At 37.2% G+C, this 22,722-nt stretch overlaps 1 protein-coding gene across 2 annotated transcripts in view; it reads right to left on the bottom strand.

Annotated features, from left to right (window-relative positions):
• Nucleotides 1-14,144: 14,144 nt before the first annotated feature.
• Nucleotides 14,145-22,722, bottom strand: part of LOC141427277 (cyclic GMP-AMP phosphodiesterase SMPDL3A-like) — a 165,615-nt gene continuing 157,037 nt past the window's right edge. For both annotated transcript variants that reach the window (XM_074086566.1, XM_074086565.1), the window contains exons 7-10: nt 21,739-21,937; nt 20,195-20,304; nt 19,397-19,566; nt 14,145-15,649 (exon numbers count right to left, since the gene is read on the bottom strand). In XM_074086566.1, coding sequence (XP_073942667.1) covers nt 15,439-15,649; nt 19,397-19,566; nt 20,195-20,304; nt 21,739-21,937 — 690 coding nt within the window. In that variant the 3' untranslated portion in view covers nt 14,145-15,438. The remainder of the gene's footprint in view (nt 15,650-19,396; nt 19,567-20,194; nt 20,305-21,738; nt 21,938-22,722) is intronic.

Below are 22,722 nucleotides of genomic sequence, written 5' to 3'. Positions count from 1 at the left end.
TCGGCATTGCGGCAAAGTACGTATTCTGGTGCTCGGCAATGAATGGGTTTAACTAGGTCATGTTTTTATCTCGCTGGTGGACCATATGCTGCGCTAGCTGATCCGCTGTCTGCATTCGAGAACTTTTCGGCCTCGACTGACCAGAGGTACTGTTTTAGTTGTTTTAAAATATTTGTTTTAGTTATTTTAAAATATTTCGATAGCTTTGTGGAAATGATTATTAAATACTAGTTGTTTTCAATTCATGCTTTATTTTCATTTATTTTGTTTATTAATTTGAACGTTTTACTTTTATTTTTAATTTTCGTTACCCATACTTTAGAAATGCCTATGGTGTGAACGGTTTTAGAAATAGGTAGAGTTAAAATTATCTTCCCTTTGGTGTCATAAAAGGCGACTAAGGGACCTTTATGTGAGGGCAGCTCTCTCTAACTTGTCTTGTCTATCGTCATGTAGGTACTCCGATCCTTAAACTGATGTCACGCACCACTCAGTCAAGATAGTGTACTCGTAGAAGGGAGGATGAATCTTAGTTATAACTCATAGTAAGTGATTTTTAAAATAATTCAATAAAATATTTAATATATTGTAATAAAAATCTATTGAAACGCATCTAACACTAAAATAGTGCTATAAATGCATAAAACTATCAATTTTTAGAGTTATGGTAGCGCTATAAAATTTTATATGTCAAGACCGAGTATTTTAGGTCGTAAATTTTGACTGCAAATATTATTATTTTATTTTCTAGTCAGGTCACAAAAACAAAAAGATAAAAGCCAGTGCTACGACACTCCGAATAAACTCCGAATTTTCCATCGCTATCGCTGACAAGTTGTAATTACTTGTAATTGTATATTATACTCTTTGGCAGTCATTACTTGCATATTCTCGAGGACCTTTTACATAATTTTGCAGTGTGTAGTACATAAAATATATAATAATGCGAATTGTTCTTGCGTACACGCCACTTGAAGTGACCGTTTCCTAACCAAATTGTCATGGACACAGAGTAGGACAGAAATGTCACTGTAATTAAGGACCAGAAGGACATACCGTACCGCACAGCTTACACCAGCTTGTTCACTTTTACAAAATCAATTGGCAGTGTATTGTTTTCATGCTTTTGTTAGGAAAACGTCTATGAAAATTCTAAAGACGTGTGCAACGTCGACCGAAAGTGGTTTGGTAAGTAAGGTAAGTAATTAAACCAGACTGGCTTTTACCTGCGATTTCGTACGTGCAAACTATTTTATGTAGCAGTTGAATTGTATTTCCGGGATTTTAGCAGACGCACACATTCACAAAAAATGCATTTATAGATTTAGTAGGCTTAATTAAAAAACATCTTCCATATGTTGCACGGACTTATGTAGCTATTTTATGCGTGCAGCTGCGTACAGTGACGATGTATTTGAGCTCTACTATACATACAATCTCTCCCATATGTAATGTAATGTGTGTAATGGTAAGCTTATAGAACAAAGACAGTATTTACTCAGAAATCTTTAAGCCGCGCTGATGCAGTGTGTCGTGACGGCTTGTGTTGTGTCGCACACAAACTATAGAGAAAGAGAGAGAGAGAGAGAGCGCAAGAATAAAAACATCACAGCAAAGTGCCAAGTTAACGTGCCGTCAAACATTGCGACTTTTCAAAAGTTAATTCCACTCATCATCATTATCATCTCAGCCGTACGACGTCCACTGTTATCCATATCCCCCATAGACCTCCAGTCGAAGATTGTGCTTTAATTTGAGGATTATGAGGGGAGGGAGGGGTTGCCAATACTCGCCACGCTTGGCAAGCGGGTTGGCGAGCGCAGTACAGGATGTAAGGGTAGCCGCGGAGACGCTGCTGCCCATCATTTGGCATTATCCCTCAGCCGGTTTCCACGGCACCCACGGGAAGAGAGGGGCAGGCAACATTCTTACGCCAAATAAATAATAAATAATTCCACTATAATATAAATGCAAAAGTTTGTAAGTCTGTTTGTTTCTTTGTTGTTACTTCATCACGTCTGAACAATTGAACCGATTAAGATGAAATTCGGTATGCAGATAGTTTGATTCCCGGAAAAGGACACAGAATAGATTTTACGGGAGACTTGCATAGTTCCCTCAGGATAGCGATAGACGAATTCTGCGCGGATGTAGTCTTAGGCAAACATAATAATCACTACTCATATTATACTCAGAGGAGTAAATACTGTCTTTATTCTATAAGCTTATTATTATCACCTTGTCTTCCAACGTCCAACATCAAAGTGAAGTGCCAAGTTAACATGTCGAAAATTGCGATCTGTGAAAAGTATTGAGAAATTAAAGTTTTCAAATCAATTGTACTCGCAAATGACATTAAATTGAACCCTTTGCCTCGTTGCGTAGAGTACTAACAGACTTCCATTTAAGGCGCCGTGTCTAGGCCGGCCGACCTGGTAATCCACTTAGGCCTTCATTGATGGGGTAATTGGATTAAGATGGACCCGGGCTTGCCTTGTAAACGGTTTGTACCAGGCCGTGCAGTGATTTCGATGGGAATCTAAAAGTGGTTGAAGCGTTTTGTGTGATTGTTGGAGGAATGTATGAAGTTGGCAAATTTCAAAACGAAAGTGAAAAGGAAAACTCCTAAAGCACCGAAATGCTCATTTTGGAAAATTAATTTTACAATTTGAATTTACAACTTTATGTATATAGAAAGGTATACGCTGGGATGATGAGTTGGAAGAGATTCTTAAACAAACAGCTGATAAACGAACATACGGAAATGATGGAACTACGGAAAGTTTTTATCTCTACGACTACGGAACGCTAAAACCGAAAAATGTTTTTCATCCAACTCCTAGGGTTAGCAAAAAGAGCGTAGATATTTTTTGCCTTTAGCTCTCGAATTAAACGGCGCATAAAAAGTTAAACATTTCCGCAGCGAACTGTACGTGACTCGGTTGCTACAAGTCCGATTCTTTTTTTTAATAATTTTATTTTATTTTTAAAAGGATACTCTGACGGTATTGGAATACTGATGATGCTGATTTTAGGCCAATCCGCTTATTATATTCGGAATTTTGCACTTGAACTTTTAGCTTTATCAAGGACAATTTTATATAATAAGAAATCAGGCAGGTTATTTAAAGACATAAAAACAGCAACAGCGATTATCTTTTGATATCCGAAAGGTCATAAACGGAACTTTTTTTGCTGTTATTCACATGTTTATCCGTCCGTCTGTCCATCTATTGCACAAGATTAGCAGCAAAACAGATTGAGCTAATTTTTTTTTTATTTACATTAAATCCGAATGTCGTACGAATTGTTAAAAAATATGTTAAAGATGCGTTAAAAAAATTACGTGGGATGCCGTTGTTTATGTTGAATCAAGCGTGACTTTGCGGAGGTCTACATAAATGAGCTAAAAGCAATTAGGTACTTTGCTTGGTTGAGCAAAGTTATTGATTTAATATCATTAAGATCTGTATTTATTTTTAAATAGGCACCGTACAACAAAAGTATGAAAGATGCATTTTTCAACTTTTCTTTGACCTTATGAACTTGAATTCGGTGATATGTTTTCTTTATTTTTGAAATAATAAAGTGTTCATAAATATTTTCACTTCTCATGCTCGTAAAGCTCGTGTTTATGCTGGACCTAGGCGACATAAAATGACTTTTTATGCTCTAATGCATAAAATAAAAGCTTCGTCTAAGATCAAGGTCTAAACAGCCACAAACAAAATAAAATAAAGTAATGCATGAACAATAATAAGGTAGGTACATAGTACCACTGCAGCTATTTCATTTCCTCGCCATCGAAGTGAAAAGCAGAGTGTAAAATTCGAGCATTAAACCCATTTTTCCGTGCTCGGGTGGCTATATGAACGTCTCGCTCGGGTAAAATGGCTCGTTTTATGCTCTCGTTGTACAATCTACTATTGTTTCGTACCACTGAGTAGTTAGTTAAAAATGCTAGATAGTCTTCCTAGCCTATAACTGTAACATTTTAAAAAGTTACGACACAAATTGATCGAATACAGATTGGTCTCAGATAACTTGATTTTAATGTTGGTTGGAGTTTTCTTAATTTATCATCTCATCTCTTCTTTATTTATCATGATAACATAACGTAACATTTTGACCCAAAATAGTTTGCATCCGGATAGATAGTTGAAGGTCGGCCTAACTTCAATTTCAGACCAAGCAACGCTGTTCCAATTTACGAACTAGTTCAAGTCATCGAAAGTTGTTCTTTGATGCAAAATGCAAACTTGCTTAGCAACAGCTTCGGTAAATATTCAAAGCGTACATAATCTGTTATTTGCTTTCATAAGTAAGCTCATTTAAATATACTTCACCTCCGTCGTTACCTATTCATCGCACTACGCTGCCAACGTACGAAAACAAAATTCTAAGTAATAAAATGTTTTTGATCTCGCATCCAGTTAGGAGGTATATCTTGTTTGGTGGATTTTAATAAAATATGCCCGACGGTACCTACGTAATCGAAATACAAATTTGCATTGAGTGGAAAAAATATTTGAAGGACGTATCGTTGGTATCTTTCTATAATATTAATGGTTCTAAATCATATCAAAATCTGGTTGATAATTTAATTATTATGTTTAACAGATGATAAAAGACAAATTCTAAATAAATTAAAACGTATTGATGTTTGATAAAGGCTCTGTTATAACCAGTAACTAAAATATCCCCAAAAAGCTTTGCAAAGTCAAAGCCACGGACAAACTCTATTTAGGCACAAATATTTTTAAAAGCTCCAAATTGATATATTCACGATCAGCTATGAATCTAAAATGGCGTCCGACCCGGCCATATTAAATTGACCCGTAAAATCGGATTGCCTTTTGCTTTATTAGCGTACTAATTCGATTCGGTGCCGGTCACCGTGACTGGAAACCAAACAGGAGGCTGATGTATCGGTAGGGGTTGCCACTACTCAAAAAATACTATAAAAAAATATTAGCGAGTGCTGGGGCAAAAAACTGGTGGTTAATTAAAAACAAATGAATCGGCAACACGTAATTTAAAAAAAAAACTGTTAGAAATACGTAACAAGGGGCGTTAACATGCGCGCAAACATTTGTACATTGTATATTTTATATGTTCGCACGTAAATAAAAATGAGAATGGAACCTAATCGAACGCGTTGTCAAAGGTTCGAGTTTCGTGCGCTTTGATGTACGTTAAACACCAATATACATCGTTTGAAAATGTCTTACAATGTCTAGTTGGTTCGCGTATTCATACGGATGTGAATAACCCAACTTTAAATTTGTCAAAATCAATATTTTGATTTACATAGCTGCTTGCCCGATTAATTTTAAGGGTTGCCAAAACGAGGTTTATCGTACTTTTGCTGGATGGCCAGACTGTAAAAATCTTTAACCACAAATTTATTTTAAATAATTTGTGTTTCAGTGTTTTAGTTTAACCCTACAATGCATACACAGTCCCCGATCAGGCACAACCAACATATTAACGAATTATGCTAAGAATGAGGTAGGAGGGACATCTGTTATACATTTCAGAATACAAACCACACTGGGCTACTACGTAGTTCGGAGTTTTGCCGCTAGTTAGCGTTTTAGTGCTACGGACCGAGTAATCCAATCAAATATCGGGAGTCGATGCAAAATTTTGTTTTCGTCAACTTACGGATGATGGTCTAGATGAAGCAGCTTGTTAATATAGTTGAGAAACTGTGCATTTTTCAAACGTTCCCGATTCGGTACTCCATACATTGACGTTTTTCTCAAACGTTCCTGATTCGGTACTCTATGCATTGACGTTCTTATTGTGAATACCAAATGTTTGCATTTATAAGTCTTTACGTCAGAAGCACAAGGATTAATTTAGTATGACCTGTCGGAACGATTATATTTATTTTGGTCGCAGTTCATTACATTTTTTAATTATTTTTTTTAGACGATGTGTGAGAAACTCCTGCTGCATATTGCATGTAGTTTCTTAACGGAAACAGGATTATTTTTTCTTTTAATAAAATTGTTTTTTTTTTATTATTTTTTCCTGGAAGTAAACCCCAGTTATTATAACATATTTTTTTTTTGCAAAAAACAGTCATGAGCTAAAATAGTAGGCACCTACTCCTACTTAAATCACATCGTTGCATACTATCAAACGTGCAAGCATGCTGTGTATTAAATGTGTTGCCAGGCCAAATTTTAGAATTTTATGCCTCCGGGAAGTGTTCTATGAGTTTTATATTCACGATTTTTGTATAAAAATACACTATCATGTCTTTGTATTTGAAAACGAGAAAATCTTACGATAATACCACAGTAGTGCTTTGGAGTGAAGTGAAACCCAGCTTTTGTTATAGATTTAGTTACGTTTGCGTGTGTATGTTTTGGGATCCTTTCGACTGCCATGATTTTATAAGCCACAATATAATGTTTATCATAATTTCTTTCCCCGCTGAAACCATACATTTTTCATATTTTTTTAAATGGTAATCCTGTAGAGCTCTACATATAGGTTACTTTAGGTTTGTTTAAAAACAATTCTGAAAAATAAATGGATTCAGACAAAAAAAGAAAGTTATGTCAAAGAAATTTTATGAAAAATAATACATTATGACTAACAATTTTCGACCAGTCGATATAGACATATATTTGTATATTTCATTTTACAAGTGGAGAGAGGGCGGGCAAAGAAACTTTATGAATATAAATTTTCAACGTAAGCGCGCTTACTTTGCATTGCATAGCTTGACCGCACTACTTAGTCTAGAAGCAAACCAATTTTATCCATTTTATTTTGTGCATGCCAAATATGACCTATTAAATTCTTAGATAGATTTCATACCTTGAACATGAAACTACCGTGAGACTCATGATCTCATATTAAATGATATTGTACCGGATCCGGTACAAGATCAAATAATATGAGATTTTATACCTACATGGAAAATTAGCAAGAATAACAATAAGATGAATATTATAATTGTTGGAATTAGAATATCGGAGAACAGATGGCCGTTAAGGCCGAAGAGTTTTTGAATGGAGACCGCGGATTGGCAAGCGCAGCGTAGGACGTCCACCAACGAGATGGCTGCAGATTCACGTTGGTTGCAGGTAGCGTCCAACCGAAGCAACTGGAGGTCTATGGGGAAGGCTTAAGTCCAACAGTGGACGTCCTGCGGCTGATATTGTGATGAAATAAATAGTATTGTGGGAAAATTATTCGAGCGTTTCAACCGCGTCATCTCATCATCATCATCATCCCAGCCTATATACGTCCCACTGCTGGGCACAGGCCTCCTCTCAGAACAAGAGGGCTTGGGCTATAGTTCCAGCGCGGGCCCAGTGCGGATTGGGAACTTCACACGCACCATTGAATTGCTTCGCAGGTTTGTGCAGGTTTCCTCACGATGTTTTCCTTCACCGCATAGCTCGTGGTAAATTTCAAATGTAATTCCGCACATGAATTTGGAAAAACTCAGAGGTGCGAGCCGGGGTTTGAACCCACGACCCTCTGTTTGAGAGGCGATAGGTCAAACCACTAGGCCACCACGGCTTTTTACGAATTGGCTGTAGTTTTTGATGTCGTTTTTACGATTATTGGTTAGAGTTCCTCTTCTTCTACCAAAAAACTAAAAAACTGTATCAGAACATTCGGCCATTTTTACAGAAAAGTGTCCAGAAAAATGAGATGGTTCAAACGTTCGAATAATCACCCAGTGCATTTATTTCAGACTCGATGTCGACATTTTCGCATCTTATGCGACATGTGCGCACGATTTTTTTGTTTCCTCATAGGTAAACTAAGATACAAGTCAAAAATGTTATCTATTTTGCACCAAATTTGTGCGAAAATAAACTATTTAGTTTTAAGTGGCAACCCTATTGATACCAGGAGTTACGTATGATTATTAGTTAAAGTCGTTAGTAATTACAGCTGATGTTAATTGGTTCATGTCGATTACCATTATCAGGTCGGTTGGTTCTAGATCGATTAGCAGTTGGAGGAGACGTAGTGCAGTCCGAGTTATTACGAACTTATTTGTTTAACTTGCAGAATATGTTTTATTTTGCTTGCCATTTCCTTATATTTTGAACACACTTTTTTGTTTATCGTATTCTTAAGTTTTGTTCATTGGTTGTGTAATACTTATATAGTAGTTTATTTTTATGATAGTTTATTTTTACAGATCTGAACAGTCGAACACATTGAATCATGACCCCTGGAACCTTTTAATACTTAATCGATTTCACTATGATTTACTTGACAAAAATATGAGATGTCAATATTGACATTAGTGGCACAAAGGTTCCACCTGGAACATGATTCAATACATTATATTGAAGCTTCCACTATCTATTAAGCTATCGTTAATAATAATTAACTGCAATAAATAAAGAATAACATTTAAATAAAAGACAATCATAATTTTAAAAACTACTTAACTTTACTTAGTATCGCATTATTAAAAGGTACTTAACTGACTTTTATTTTATATAGAAGTACATTATAGAAGGAGATTAAACTTATCCAAAGCTGGAAAAGTCGATAAAATTTAATATTCCAGCTCTGAAATTAGAATTGTTTAGAAAGAAAGCCCATTTAAAAAAAACTGTTATAGTTTAAATCACATGTCTAACTCTGGCCGCCATTTTTTCCACATCTAAAAACAATACAGGAGTGCCAAAACTGCTAAATTATTTATACGGCTGGCATTTCTACGTGTTACGACGCTGGTGGTTAATTACGCGTAACTTTTAGATAAGCTTTGGTTTATTGAGGTGCGCTAAATTGTTCGAGAGGCCTCGCTGGATATATATAAGCTATGACTGTGAATATATTTTTGATATTTATCATCATCATCAATCGGGAGACGCCTTCTGTTGAAAATACAAACTGAGACATGGATGCACAGAAAAACCAGAAAAAGAGACTAGCGGTAGTGTAGGGGTTATAGCACGCAGCACGGAATGCTGAGGACCTGGGTTCGATTCCCAGCGCTGGTCTCTTTTTCTGGGTTTTCTGTGCATCCATGTCTCAGTTTGTATTTTCGATATGGTTTTACGGGATGACCATAAAAGTAGCAAAGTTGGATTGAAATAAAACATACAAAATACTCCAAAAAAAACAATCATAGTCTTCTGTTGAACAAAGACGCCCTTAGAATGCCGAATGAATGAAATCTCACATGCAACCACCGGTAGCCCCGAAACTCTCGCGATGTCACTCCACTGTTAAAAACGACGTAGGTTGTTTGAACAAAGGCCTCAAACTTAGAATGCCACAATGAACGACAACTGGCCGCCTGCATCCACCGATTGCTCCCAACTTTCGCAATGTCGTCCACCCACCTAGTGGGTGGCCTGCCATCGCTTCATCGTCCGGTGCGTGAGATCCTTTCTCCTTCTATAGTTATTTTGTTCTTTGAGCGGGTAGGCCCGCCCGTTGCCACTCATACCTCATACATTAGTTCCATCCAAATGCGACCCGTAGAGAAGAACAACCCGGACAGAAAAAAAATCGTTTTGTCTATTCATTAAATGATAATATATCGGATAACTTACGTCTGAAATTGAGTTTAGCTCGACATGTTTCGGGCTAATCCGTAACCCTTCATCTGGGAGCACCGCGACTCTGCGGCTGCTGCCACACGCCCACTGCGCACTGTGCACTGCGTTTAATAGGAGTTAGTCTTACGTAGTTTCATGTCGTTTTGTCTAAGCTGAAACGGAGACTTTTCGCTCGCCATTATAAAGTAAAAATTATTATATTTCATAATAATGCCTAAATTAATTGGCCTTTTAGTCGGCGGCTTGAATTTCAAGCTCCAACTCGTAAAAAATACTTCTAACTTAATTTATTTGTTTTTTCAGGTCGCTACCGATCCTATTTTTACTGAAAATAAAGTCTTCTCAGATAAGGTCTTAATCAATTGTGTTTGAACTCAAATTCATTTATGTTATAAGATTTAAATTTCTTGAATGACTAAGCTATTCAATTATTTCATTAGCCTAGTCGTGGCCTGTGGCCGGTGAATTAAATTAATGAAACAAATTACATTAATTTTGCTTTAGACTCAAGTCTGCTACTCCTTGAATATACGAATTGTATATATGAGTACTCGTACAATATATACTCAGCAGCAAAAAGTTAATTTGACCCACTCTACATACCAAATTACCTGTTTCTGCATACATTTGGGGGGTCAGAGTTTTTTTACTCAAAATATTTATGTAGTTACCTTATTTTTAGAATAGTTTTATTTTGATCATACTATCAGAATATTTTAATCAATACAACGTAATAAATATATCGTAGTGAAAAATTAAACTTCTACTCGTAATTCAACGCAATCAAAAGATACACAACAATACCAAATACAATACAAATAGACACAACCGAAAAACCTATAGGGTACTTTCGGTTGCATTTAAACGTTTCCAGTCAAAATACCGATTAAGACATTCACTAGGGTGTTAAGTTAAACTATACATTAATGTAAGCTTGAGCGTATCCAAAATTTCTGTATTCGGTTCATATTCGGTTAGCGGAAATATGACCAAATTTCCTACTATCGCACCCATCTCAAGTGGCTCTTCATCCGTTTTCGCCGTAATACTCACATTCTTTCTCGTTTATACAGCATACTATGTATATTTGCAGGTGGTAGGACCTTGTGCAAGATCCGCCCGGATTGCTACCACCATCTTGCTCGCTAATCCTGCCGTGAAACAGCAGTGCTTGCACTGTTGTGTTTCGGGGTGGAGAGTAAGACAGCCGATGAAATTATTGGCACTTGAGGTATCCCATCTTAGGCCTCTAGGTTGGCAAAGCATCTGCAATACCCCTGGTGTTGCAGGTATATATGGGCGGTGGTGATCTCTTACCATCAGGAGACCTACTTGCTCGTTTGCAAATCCAGTCGAATACAAAAAAATACTCTTCAATCCTGCAACTCCTCAATATCTTCAAGAGCGTTTTAAGTTCTTGTCCTCTATTCGCTCTTCACAAAATTTTCTTCTTACCGTTCCTCCTTCTTCCTCCAAATTCTATTATAACTCCTTTACTATGACTGAAATTCGTCTTTAGAATTATCTTACTTTGGCGTTAAGGCAAGCAAAATCCCTTCCCATTTTTAAAGACCTCCTAAAGGCTCACTATTTGTCACTAACTTAATCCCCGCAGTCTTTGATCTTTCTCTATTCTTTTTTATATTTGTTTGTATTGTTTCTTTAATTTCATTTTTAAATTCATTTACTCAGATGCAGCCTTTTGTCATTTTTCTACTGATATGTTGTATTACGGCCCAAGCCCTCTTGTTTTGAGAGGAGGCCTGTGCCCAGCAGTGGGACGTATATAGGCTGGGATGATGATGATGATGATGTTGTATTAAGTATATGTAGTGTTTAAAGTATTATATTAAATGTATTTGTTTATTTATATTATATTTGTATTGTTTTTAATATTTATTGTCTATTAATTCTACGTTTCTCCTGTCTGTTATTTCTGCCACCTACATTAGTCTGTTCATATTTATAAATTTCTGAGTAATTGGTCGTCTGGAAGAGATCGCTTTTTAGCGATAAGACCGCCTATTGTCTACCTGATTTCTTTATTTTTGTAATGTCACTATACTGCTTTTGGTGATTAATAAAGAATATTTGTATTGTATTGTAATGTACAGCTATCATCTGCTGATTATTCCTGAGTGATTTTGAAACCTGGAAAGGAAATAAATTCTATGTACAGTCAAGTGCAAAAATAAGTATCTATTCAAAACACTCAAAAATATGTTACTAAGGCCTTATTGCGTCGGAATAAGAGTCTGTGGTACATAACTTTTACACTTGACTGTACCTATCTAGAGTAACAGTATCGAAAAACGCCTTAAAAAAATCCATTCTCCTACAGAACTAAACTCAGCTTATATTCAGGCTTTTCAGGCTCACCTAACCATACCTAAACCCAATGCAATACGCTCATCCTATCAGAATAATGTGGCACAAAACGACAAAGGCGATCGAAGTGACGTATCCTTTCATAGTACCTTTTTCAACCCACAAATGCTTACTAGCATTTTACCACTTTTTCCAGCGGCCTAACCCTTCTTCATACATCGATACATCTTATATGTCTATAAACCATTTTGTGGAGAGCTGCACCCGTGTTTTACGCAGTCTTTACGTGTTTTTAGATTTAAAGAATGTCACATGCGAAGTATATGCAATTTAGATCAAATTATATTGATTTTAATAAGCATACTGAGATACCGTCTCAGTAAGCTCATTAAGCTCTTTTTTTAACTACTTTCGTGGGAAGGCCCCATGTGGAATTTTGGAGGTCCCGGATGCCCTTATCTACATCCAACCCTGTGTCCTCCCAAATTACAGAAACATGTCTCAGATCCAATCATTCGTTAATGATGATATTATTATATTATCTTTTTTTTAATGTAAAAAGTCAAGGTTAGGGATGTATACATATACACATACACACACACACACACACACAAATTCACGCCTCTATTCCCGAATGGGGTAGGCAGAGCAGACGAAACGTTACCGCTTCGGAGCCACTTTTAGCAATTTTAGGTTTAAAGTTTGACAAAAAAGGTACAATAGTGACAGGTTGCTAGCAAATTTTGGGTTTATGTTTTGTGTTTTCTCTCTGTGTATCTGTTTTCTGTATCGCTTACTATTTATGGTGTGCAATAAGTAGTCTTTGTTGTTGCATATAAGTATAAGTTGATTGAAACCACTGAGTGCGGCGAGTTTTTAATGTTTCAATGCATTTTTTTAACATTGGTTAGCGTTTCGTTCCAAAATCGGATTTTAATTCAATAATTCTAACCAACATTTTGAAAAAGTTAAAAAAGTTGTTCCTGTAAACAATTACTAATATTTTAAGTCGCAGACAATTGTCAAAATCAAGCAATTCGTTTGAATTGATTCTATAATTTGTGGCATAAATAAGTGTAGCTATAAAGGCTGTTTTCATATGTTACACAGTAACGCATCGCGGCTTATTGACGGCGAAATGATGGGTCTCTGTAGACTGGCAGCGTATTCCGCTTTCAAGAAAAGGTTTAGTTGCTCCGACCTACTTCTGAGCGTTTAGGCAGCCCTCACAAAAATATTCATATAAAAATGCGGATATGAATGTTGCTTTTGGATATTGCTAGAATACTCGGGCTTCCAATAAGGGGCGTAAGCGTTTTGTTAATGCTTTATTGTTGCTATTGAAGAGCATTTCAGCATTTCATTGTCATAGTTTTCTTTAGTCGAAGGTGTTCTTTTCAACTGAAATTCTATTGTCGTCTTATCTTTCCGACATTATTGACATTATGAGAACAAGGTTAAGGTGTTAGGTTAAGGTGGTAGGACCTTGTGCAAGGTCCGCCAGCTTTGCTACCACCATCTTGCTCGCTAATCCTGCCGTGAAGCAGCAGTGCTTGCACTGTTGTGTTTCGGCGAGTAAGACAGCCGGTGAAATTACTGGCACTTGAGGTATCCCATCTTTGGCCTCTAGGTTGGCAACGCATCTGCAATACCCCTGGTGTTGCAGGTGTCTATGGGCGGTGGTGTTCTCTTACCATCAGGAGACCCACTTGCTCGTTTGCCATCCAGTCGAATAAAAAAAAAACTATGTAGGTACAAATACATATGATTATATCGTCTACATATAATGTCAACTAAATTCTCAGTAACTATTGATCTTACAGTTGTTCCTTGGCCTTCAATTGTCTCGATTTGTAATCGTTCGCACTCTTCATTTGCAGCTCTTCACTTGATGAATTTGAAATATTGGCGTGTGTAAGAGATGCACGATTATCGTTTTAAATGTGAGCAGCGGAGATGCCAATAGCGCAAAGTGAACTCGCAAAGTCAAGTGATTGCTGGCTTTAGATTAGTATTTTGAGAAAAAGATGTAAAATTTAAATTCCAAATCAAATTCAAATAAGTACGTTTATTTGTCAAACTTAGGTGAAAACAGATAAGATGTAATCTACAAATAAATAGTGAGCCCTGTAGTTTTTTTGGCAAGCACTAATTTCTAGTTGGACGTTTATTACTATATTTTAATGCTGACAAGGTAATGACCATAGTTGTGCTATCTAAGATAATTCAACTGTGGTAATAATTCAAACAAAATTCATTTTTATCTCGATTTATTTACTTACACTGATTTACTTATCACTATATACAATTCTTTCTATATATCACAATCAAATAGCGACGAGAACCATTATATAAACAATGACTAGTTACATCAATGAATATATATTATAATGCATGTACTATCAAAACTAAAGCTATTTAACTATTTACACATTTTTTTACATGTTCTTCAAAGTATTATTACCGAAAATAAAGTTTTACTTTTTGGAATTTAAAAACCTTCAGCATCGATTGATAAATTGTAAGCTTATTTTGATATTATTATATTTTTGATACTTAATTCCACAAAATAAAATTGTTTGAATTATCTTGCCGACCGGTTAGCCCAGCGGTTAAAGAACCTGACGAAGCCCGATGTCCCGGCTCGTTCCCCGTTCGGGCAAATACTTGTATGAAAAATACGAATGTTTTCGAGCCTTGGGTATTTAAGTATGTTTATCTACATGCATATAGTAAATCCTCAATTATGCGTTCAAAAACCAAAGGTAATGACCAGCATTACGACATTGGATTCTATTATGAACACGGCTGTATCGTAATGCTACGCTTCGTTTCATAAACCCACACTCGTTTTTTAAGGACCCCTATTACGATACAGTATCATAAAATACTATTATCTGTTGCCTTCCTAGTACCCATAATACAAGCTTTGCTTACATTGGGACTAAATCAATTTTATTGGTGTAGGTACCGTGCCAGTTATTTATTTCATCTTGGCTAAATTACTTCAACCGTTGTCACAAGTACACGTGTTGCTAGCTATTATATATTTAAAGAAAGTGCGAAATCGGCGAAACTTATTCAACAATTTCTTGCAAATTTAGGTATTTACAGAACACAATAAGTACATTAAGATTGGTTTTTTGGAATCTTTTTGTATTTTTTATTTCAATTCCAAAAGTTTTTGTTACTTTTACGGTCATCCCGTAAAACCTATATCGAAAATAGCGCTGGTCTCATTTTTCTGGTTTTTCCGTGCATCTATATTTCAGTTTGTATTTTTGATAAAATAAGTACAGTTTTTGTCGAATTGTAACAAAAGTTTCTTAAAATTAAGTTTTTTTTTATTTCACTAATTTTCTGTAACAATTAATAAAACGTAGCTAACTAGATACCAAAATATACTCAGCGGCACAAAATTTGGCCAACTCTACATACAAAATTACCTAAGTATTTCATTTTTGCCGCTCAGTATATTTAAAGAACGTTCCAAATGTATGCGTACAATAAAAACAATCTTTTCAGTTAAAAAAAATCCTATAACGAATTACGACGAAATCAAAATCAAAATGGCGTACAGCAAGATGGCCGCGGAGTTGTGCGATGCACGCGACGCCAGCGCCGATGCCGGGTTGCGGACGCATGCGCGGAACTCGTGGTAGTCTGCGCGGGTTATTGCGCAGTAGTGGACGTGGACGCAGGCTGAATCGCAGTCGGATAACTCTGGGGCGTGGCGCACGCGCAAGGCTGTTAGGTACCTAGAAAATAATGTCAATTTGTAGAGAATAGTCTTTTATATTACACTTAGTTAGTAAGTGTACTAATGCTACCTTTATAAAAGGGTTGACAATTGTTCATTTAACTGAAACCAAAATCTAGGCAGTAATATTGTATGAAATTTCATTACTGCCCTCTCGGCGTTTCACTTTAGTGCCTGAAACTTCCTTGCTAAGCTATATGAAAATTCTCACGGTGTTTTTTTGCAAAAGTTTTAAAATTCACTTTAAATATTTTCTCGCTTTTGTGAATTCCCTTGAATTTTTTATACCAAACATTTTTTAAAAATGTTAAAGGGTCGTAACAGGTGCGTTCTGACAGCGGTGACCTTATCCGCTTGTACGCATAAGGTCACTGGGAGCTTTTTACGCTTTAAGTGGCTGCACATTTTTTTATTGATTCGGAATATCTAATTCACTTTGAACACCGATCAATGTATGGTATGTAAACTTATTACCTATTGAATATTTGTAGCAAATAAGGCATGAGGAGCTTTTTTTAAAAATTAAAAGGAATCTCGAAGCGATAGTTTTGTGTAATTTTTGCACTTATATACAAACTCATGTATTCGCTACATTCCTTTATTCGTTATTTACCAACTAGGAAGAACACAATTTAAACTCGTTGAATATTGAACGGGGCGATTGCATGTTTTAATGCATAAGCGCCAAAAAGAACAAGGAATAAAGTAAATACCGGCAACGTTTTGGTCAGCTTATTTGAATACGGACGAAGGCCTTTGTATTTTTTTATCGTGAAAAGGTTAAATTACAATGTAACGCGTTAACCTATTGTTCGAGCGTCAAACCCGGATTATAAAATGTTGAGCTTTTTTACGTGTAGGTATATTTATAACACCCTGTTTAAATCAATGCGTTAGCAACGCAAGTCGTTATGCCGAGTTAGCTATATAGGTTGAGTCATTCATGATGACGCGTGTCGCGGTTCTTATTACAATGACATTAATGTCAAATTTTTCCAAAATCACGCGTCTTCGTGGATTGCACTAAACCCGGATTTTTAATCCCATGGAAAATATGTAAACAAAGGTGTTGCCGTTATCAAAAAACATTTGCAGAATTCAAGATATTTTATGCTTTCCACATTTGCCAGAAATCGACTTCCCATTTAAAAACTGTATTTCTTAATCAAGATAAAGAAAAAGTTTAGTGATGAAAATCTTTACTTTAGCATTTACTACGCTTTGATATATTAATTTAAAAAGAGAGTACTGTTTTCGTATGCATAATTTGCTTATTGTCCTGGTATTATACCCGGGTTTTTAAGCTGTGGGCCGCTTGACGCGAGACGTCACTCAATGCACTAACATTCGAGACTGAATTCGTAATCGTTTTCCAGTGACTCTTGTTCTATTTTTTTTTTACTGTCGACATTGTTGTTATATTTTTATTGTAGTTAAGTTGTTCATTGTTACGTTTGCCGTTGTTTTTCGTTCATTTTTGTAAGAAAGGATGGACTCCAGTCCAAGTACTTCTCGGCCAAAAGACGACTTGTAAGTTGTCCGTAAAAAAGGCTCTTTTATCGAAAAAAGAAAAAAAAACATTTCTACAACAGAATTTTATATAATATTTCTAGCGGGCCCATACCCCATACCTTGAAATCCCCTGAAATGTCACTTTGACAATGACGAAACTTTGTTTTAATTTTTTCCGTTGGATTAAAAATCTGGGTTTAGGTATGATAAGGGTTAACATCGTTCACATGTTGATCAGTGAAGTGTTGTTATGGTTACCATCAGCCTTTGTCAATTGCTGGACATAGGCGCTATTTCCGGGTCACACTCTTACCCGGCCCGGATAATACCGACATGGAAATACCGACCCAGTTTTTCGTGCACACGCCCATAGAAACTGAAATGAGCTTCTATGGGCGTGTACACGAAAAACAGGGTCAAATTTCCATGCCGGTAATATCCGGGCCAGGAAAGAGTGTCACCCTTATTTCCTACGGACGCTACTGAGCTCAATATTTAGTCTTTAAAAAAAAAAGGATGACAATGAGCATTATTGCAGGTGTATTTTGCAGGCGGTAGGACCTAGTGCAAAGTCCGCCCGGATTGCTACCACCATCTTGCTCGCTAATCCTGCCGTGAAACAGCAGTGCGTGCACTGTTGTGTTTCGGCGTGGAGAGTAAGACAGCCGGTGAAATTACTGGCACTTGAGGTATCCCATCTTAGGCCTCTAGGTTGGCAACACATCTGCAATCCCCCTGGTGTTGCAAGTGTCTATGGGCGGTGGTGAGCTCTTATCATCAGGAGACCAACTTGCTCGTTTGCCATCCAATTTAATAAAAAAAAGTCATACAAACAAACTTTGCTATTTTATATTTTTGTACAGATGTAAAAGACTGCCCTAAGAGATATTGCTTTCTTATTATTGCATGTTTTATTTAGCATCTGTTCCCTAGTGAAGCGAATAAAATAAATGGGATCGTTGATTGACATGGCATCTAGATGGAATTGAACCAAAGAAAAAGAAAATTTCGCTTCAAATCACGCAATAGACGTTGAAATTAAGGCTTAATTTGATCTCAATCTAATCTTGATGAGCCCACGTCATTCAGTTTTTGGAAGTTGATTTTCGTGGCGCAGTGGGGTAGGATTTGATTCCTTTTGTAGCTACTTTACTAGTCTTTTCCCGCGGTTTTGCACGCGTGAATCAATACAAACCAGTTAAATCCAGATCAAACCATCAAGAAAAATCGCGCAAGCTGCATTACATTGCTGCGCTCGATTGTCCACTTCAATGTTGTTCGTTTTACGGCCGCGCAGTATAATGTAACTTGCACTATTTATATTGCAAGTCTAAAGCCGCATCTACATGTATCTGTCGTGTTGTGCCGTGATGCATCAGAATGGTATCGGTTTCATACATTTTATATGGTTGCGGTTTATCTGATGCAGTGTGTTGTGACGGCTTGTGTTGTGAGAGAGAGAGAGAGAGAGAGAGAGAGAGAGAGAGAGAGAGAGAGCATCACAACACAACACGACAGATAAATGCGACTTCAAGTGGGCTTAAGGGCCTATGAACAATAGTATGAGCAGTGGATTATACCTATACCCGCGTCCGCAGGCGTGCGCCAGCTCCGTGCGGCCGCGCCAGCAGCTATCGTAGGCACATACCCAAACAATTCATTCATTTATGTATTTTTATGTGTATCGAATATGTGTAAATAAATGTTTCACTCTCTCTCTCTCATATAGAAATGTATACGGCTATCACCCACTCACACCGCCACACCGCCACACCGCCACACCCGCCGTCGGCTGTCACACCGCCAGAGACAGAAATAGATGGAAATCATGCAACAGAAAGTGATGCAGAAGGGATGTCACGACCCTCATTACTGAGGTATACGACACAAGGAGGAGGAGGTCACTCACTTGGCAACGCTTTGGCAACGTCGCCAATTTGGAAGCGTAGCCACGATTTGGGGCTTCCTACGTGGCAACCGGCTGCTCTGGCAGCCTGGCAATGTCGCCACAAAATGTACACGCATAAGCCGCACCTCACTCACTTACTTCACTCAGTCGCCAACCGGCCGCCATTTTGGACGCTAATTTCCTGTACATCCACTTCTAACGACAGGTCGGACGACTTAAGAGAAGCCATGGCTACTCTGTTTGGCGACCTTTGTTTGCTAGAAGTAGCACGTTGCCATGGCGTCTCAGTGAGGCAGGGCTCTAAGGGTTAAGATATGAACTCACTTAGCAAATAGCCCTCTGTCGTGGTAGTTTCGTATTCTTTCAGCTAAAGCGTCCAGAGAGGCGGCGCTGACCTCACGCAGGCCGTAGTACTGCGTCAGGTTGTACTCGATGGCCCAGTGCATCTCCGCTCGGTTCGTCACGTCCAAGTAATACTGAGTGTAATCCAAAACCTGCGCAATAATATACATTATTAGAGAAAGAACTGGAAGCCATAATTAAACCACAAAGAAACCAAATACAATCTTTTACATATTACTTCTATAAAAATAAAAATCAGGTGCCAAATATCTAGCGCAATCACTCTTCATCTATTTGGCAAATTATTTATATTGTGTTAATAGTTTTTGCCAATATGTGCAAGCTGTAGGCTAGTCATAACGTCATTATGCAAACTGTGGCGAGGAGATATGACTCGTCTTGCATTTCATATTTCATTGCATCCACTATGCCCTGATGCTGACCAGCAGATGAGTGTCCCGTTGGTCATGTACCTTTTTCAATGCTTATAATGTACACTTACATAGTTATTACATAAGTATTTCCGTGTTTACTAACTCTTGGGCCATTTTCTGTTTTAATCTGTGTTGTCTGTATAAAGGGGGTTAGTTTATGTGAAAGAAAATGTTTGAAAACGTGACAGAAAAGTTAAAAATTTTGGTCACAAATACTCTCATAAAAAAGTGTAGGTAGTGATTGAGACAGTCAACGCTTAATACAGGGAAGATTTGGTCTTAATTTATTCATCAGTATGCCCGTTGTTTGGGCCCGTTGTTCATAAAATTAGTACTATGGAGTTACCTTTCCGTTGTTGGAGTCGAACTTGTATAGTCTTAATCCTGGGTTTGATATACTACCGGCGCCTCGCGGCGTTACCGATGGAGCTAAAAACGCCCAAGACACTGGGCGACCTGGGAAAAAACTGTTGATGAGAAAATTGTTGCCAGGCAATTTTATATTATGTTTTTAACATGACAAATAAATTATTTACTTCTCATCAAAACATTTTTTTTGATCTAAGTAAAGGTCTGTACACATTACATCGTATCATGCCATGACCGTATTAGGAACGTGTCAGACGGAGTGTCAAACGGAATGTCAAACGCATACATGCCACGCGACGGCGACGGTTGGTTACGAAACGTGCTAGTGGGCATAGTCCCATTCTTTTCGATACAATGATTATAACTATTTTTGCTTGACACATTGCCTTTAAGTACGGTCATGGTAGGATACGGTGTAATGTGTAGAGACCTTTAAAGCGCTTTAGTTTACAGTCTAGTGTTAGCCTTAGGAGTATTGGATTGTGTTTTTAATTTGCGCAGCACTTGGTCCAACTCCCATATAACATTAGTCAATCTCATTTTATCACGATCCGTTGAATACATGTGTGATAATTTTATAAATGAAATTCAGGTTTTGTTCCGCCTACCTTGATTTTAGATAACCTCGATATTTCGGCACGTTGCATGCGCCATGATCACGAGACGTCAAAACCCGAATTTAATTCATAAAATTAGTAATGACCGTGATAGTCTCAAATAGGGATCCCCTTCAATCGCATATATTTTTTTAGACTATTATTGTTTCGCATAATTGATTTGGCATAATTTGTATTGGCATAATAGTGCTGTCGCATAGTAATACTTTGGCATACTACTTTTTTGGCATATTAAGCTATTAGAATAATTTCAGTTGGACTAACTTGTATTAGACTAATGAGACTAATACACAGTATGCATATTATTGTTTGGACTATTGATTATTTGTTATAAATGAACAACAAAATACTAGGTTAGGTTAGATCACGTTTGGTACATTAGGTTAGGTTAGGTTAGTATAATATCCAGGCGCAAAACGCCCAAGCAACGCAGAAATAGGAGGTCCGTTTCGCGGACCACCGTCGACCTTGCCTTAGTTCCTAAATATATATTACAAAAAACTAACCTTTTCACGTAGTGCATCAGGCTCGTGATTGTGGTTATCCACTTTGTAATGTTGCAAATTTATTATTATGACTTTTTGTATTTATGTTATTTGACGTTAGTCTTCATGAAGATGATGCTTTCTGTATTTATGCTTTTTAATTTTATGGGTAAAATAAAATGCGTAATGATGAGTATGCACATCGCTAATTCGGCTAAAAGCAATTATGCGTAACAATAATATTACAAATAATTTTAGGCCATCCAATAGAGAACCTGTAAAATATTATGTGTAATAATGTCATTCACGGCATTCGCATTAAAAATATTTATCATCATCGTCATATCAACCGTAGTACGATACTGTTTTACTTCGGCCTGCCCCATATTAAAATTAAATATTAGTAAGGATATACGCACCGTCACTGTATATCAGTCTGAATGTGTCCGCATGCCTGTGCCCGTAAAACTGGCCAGCGATGACGTCGCTGTAGCTGCGTATGACCCGGATGAGGCCGGCGTTGGCCGACGGCGTCAGCTCACCGCCGCCCGCGGCCGCGGCGCTGCCGGCGCCATGCCGCTCCTCCACCCCCGGCCCGGCGTGCGCTACTATATACACCTGGGAAAAAACATTAACATTACTCCTGATAAAAGTCGTTTCTGGGAAATTGCATACGTTTTTGTAATAAAATTCCAAAAAATGTTACAAATGAAATCTATTGTCACGAGGACATTAATATCTAAGGCGTATTATAAAGTTAATGATTATATCATGGACAGGGATATTTGGAAATAATTCAGATCCGTTAGCGATCCCTTCAAATAGAGAACCTACTGTGTTAAAAATAAAATTTTGTTAAATACTTGTTGTGATGTATAGATGTGATCATTTAATAATATTGTAAATCTGTTTAAAATAAATACCTAATTGAGTTTCTTGCCGGATTCTTCTCAACAGAGGTTTTTCCGAACCGGTGGTAGATTTTTTTGACATTCATAAGTGCTTGTTATAGCCTAAATTGAATAAAGATATTTTGACTTTGACTTTGATATCATCAAATTCAAATAATTTTATTCAGTAAAAAGGCCGCAATGGGCACTTTTACAAATCATTTTTTTAAACTACCAGCTATTTCTGAAAGACCACCATTGCCGAGAAGATTGCGCCGCTAGAATTACAAATATAATACTTAAAAATTACTGTATATAATACAGGGATTAATGAGTCCCTTAGTTAGAAAACTAAAACAAAACATAATATGCATGCTGCAGGTGGTACGAGCTTGTGCAAGGTCCGCCCGGATTGCTACCACCATCTTGCTTGCTAATCCTGCTGTGAAGCAGCAGTGCTTGCACTGTAATGTTTTGGCGTGGAGAGTAAGACAGCCGGTGAAATTATCTTAG

The sequence above is a fragment of the Choristoneura fumiferana genome, chromosome 4 (assembly GCF_025370935.1).
Source record: "Choristoneura fumiferana chromosome 4, NRCan_CFum_1, whole genome shotgun sequence".
Classification (NCBI taxonomy): Eukaryota; Metazoa; Arthropoda; class Insecta; order Lepidoptera; family Tortricidae; genus Choristoneura; species Choristoneura fumiferana.
The sequence above is the reverse complement of the archived record's forward strand: the minus strand, read 5'-3'. Positions and strand labels throughout refer to the sequence as shown.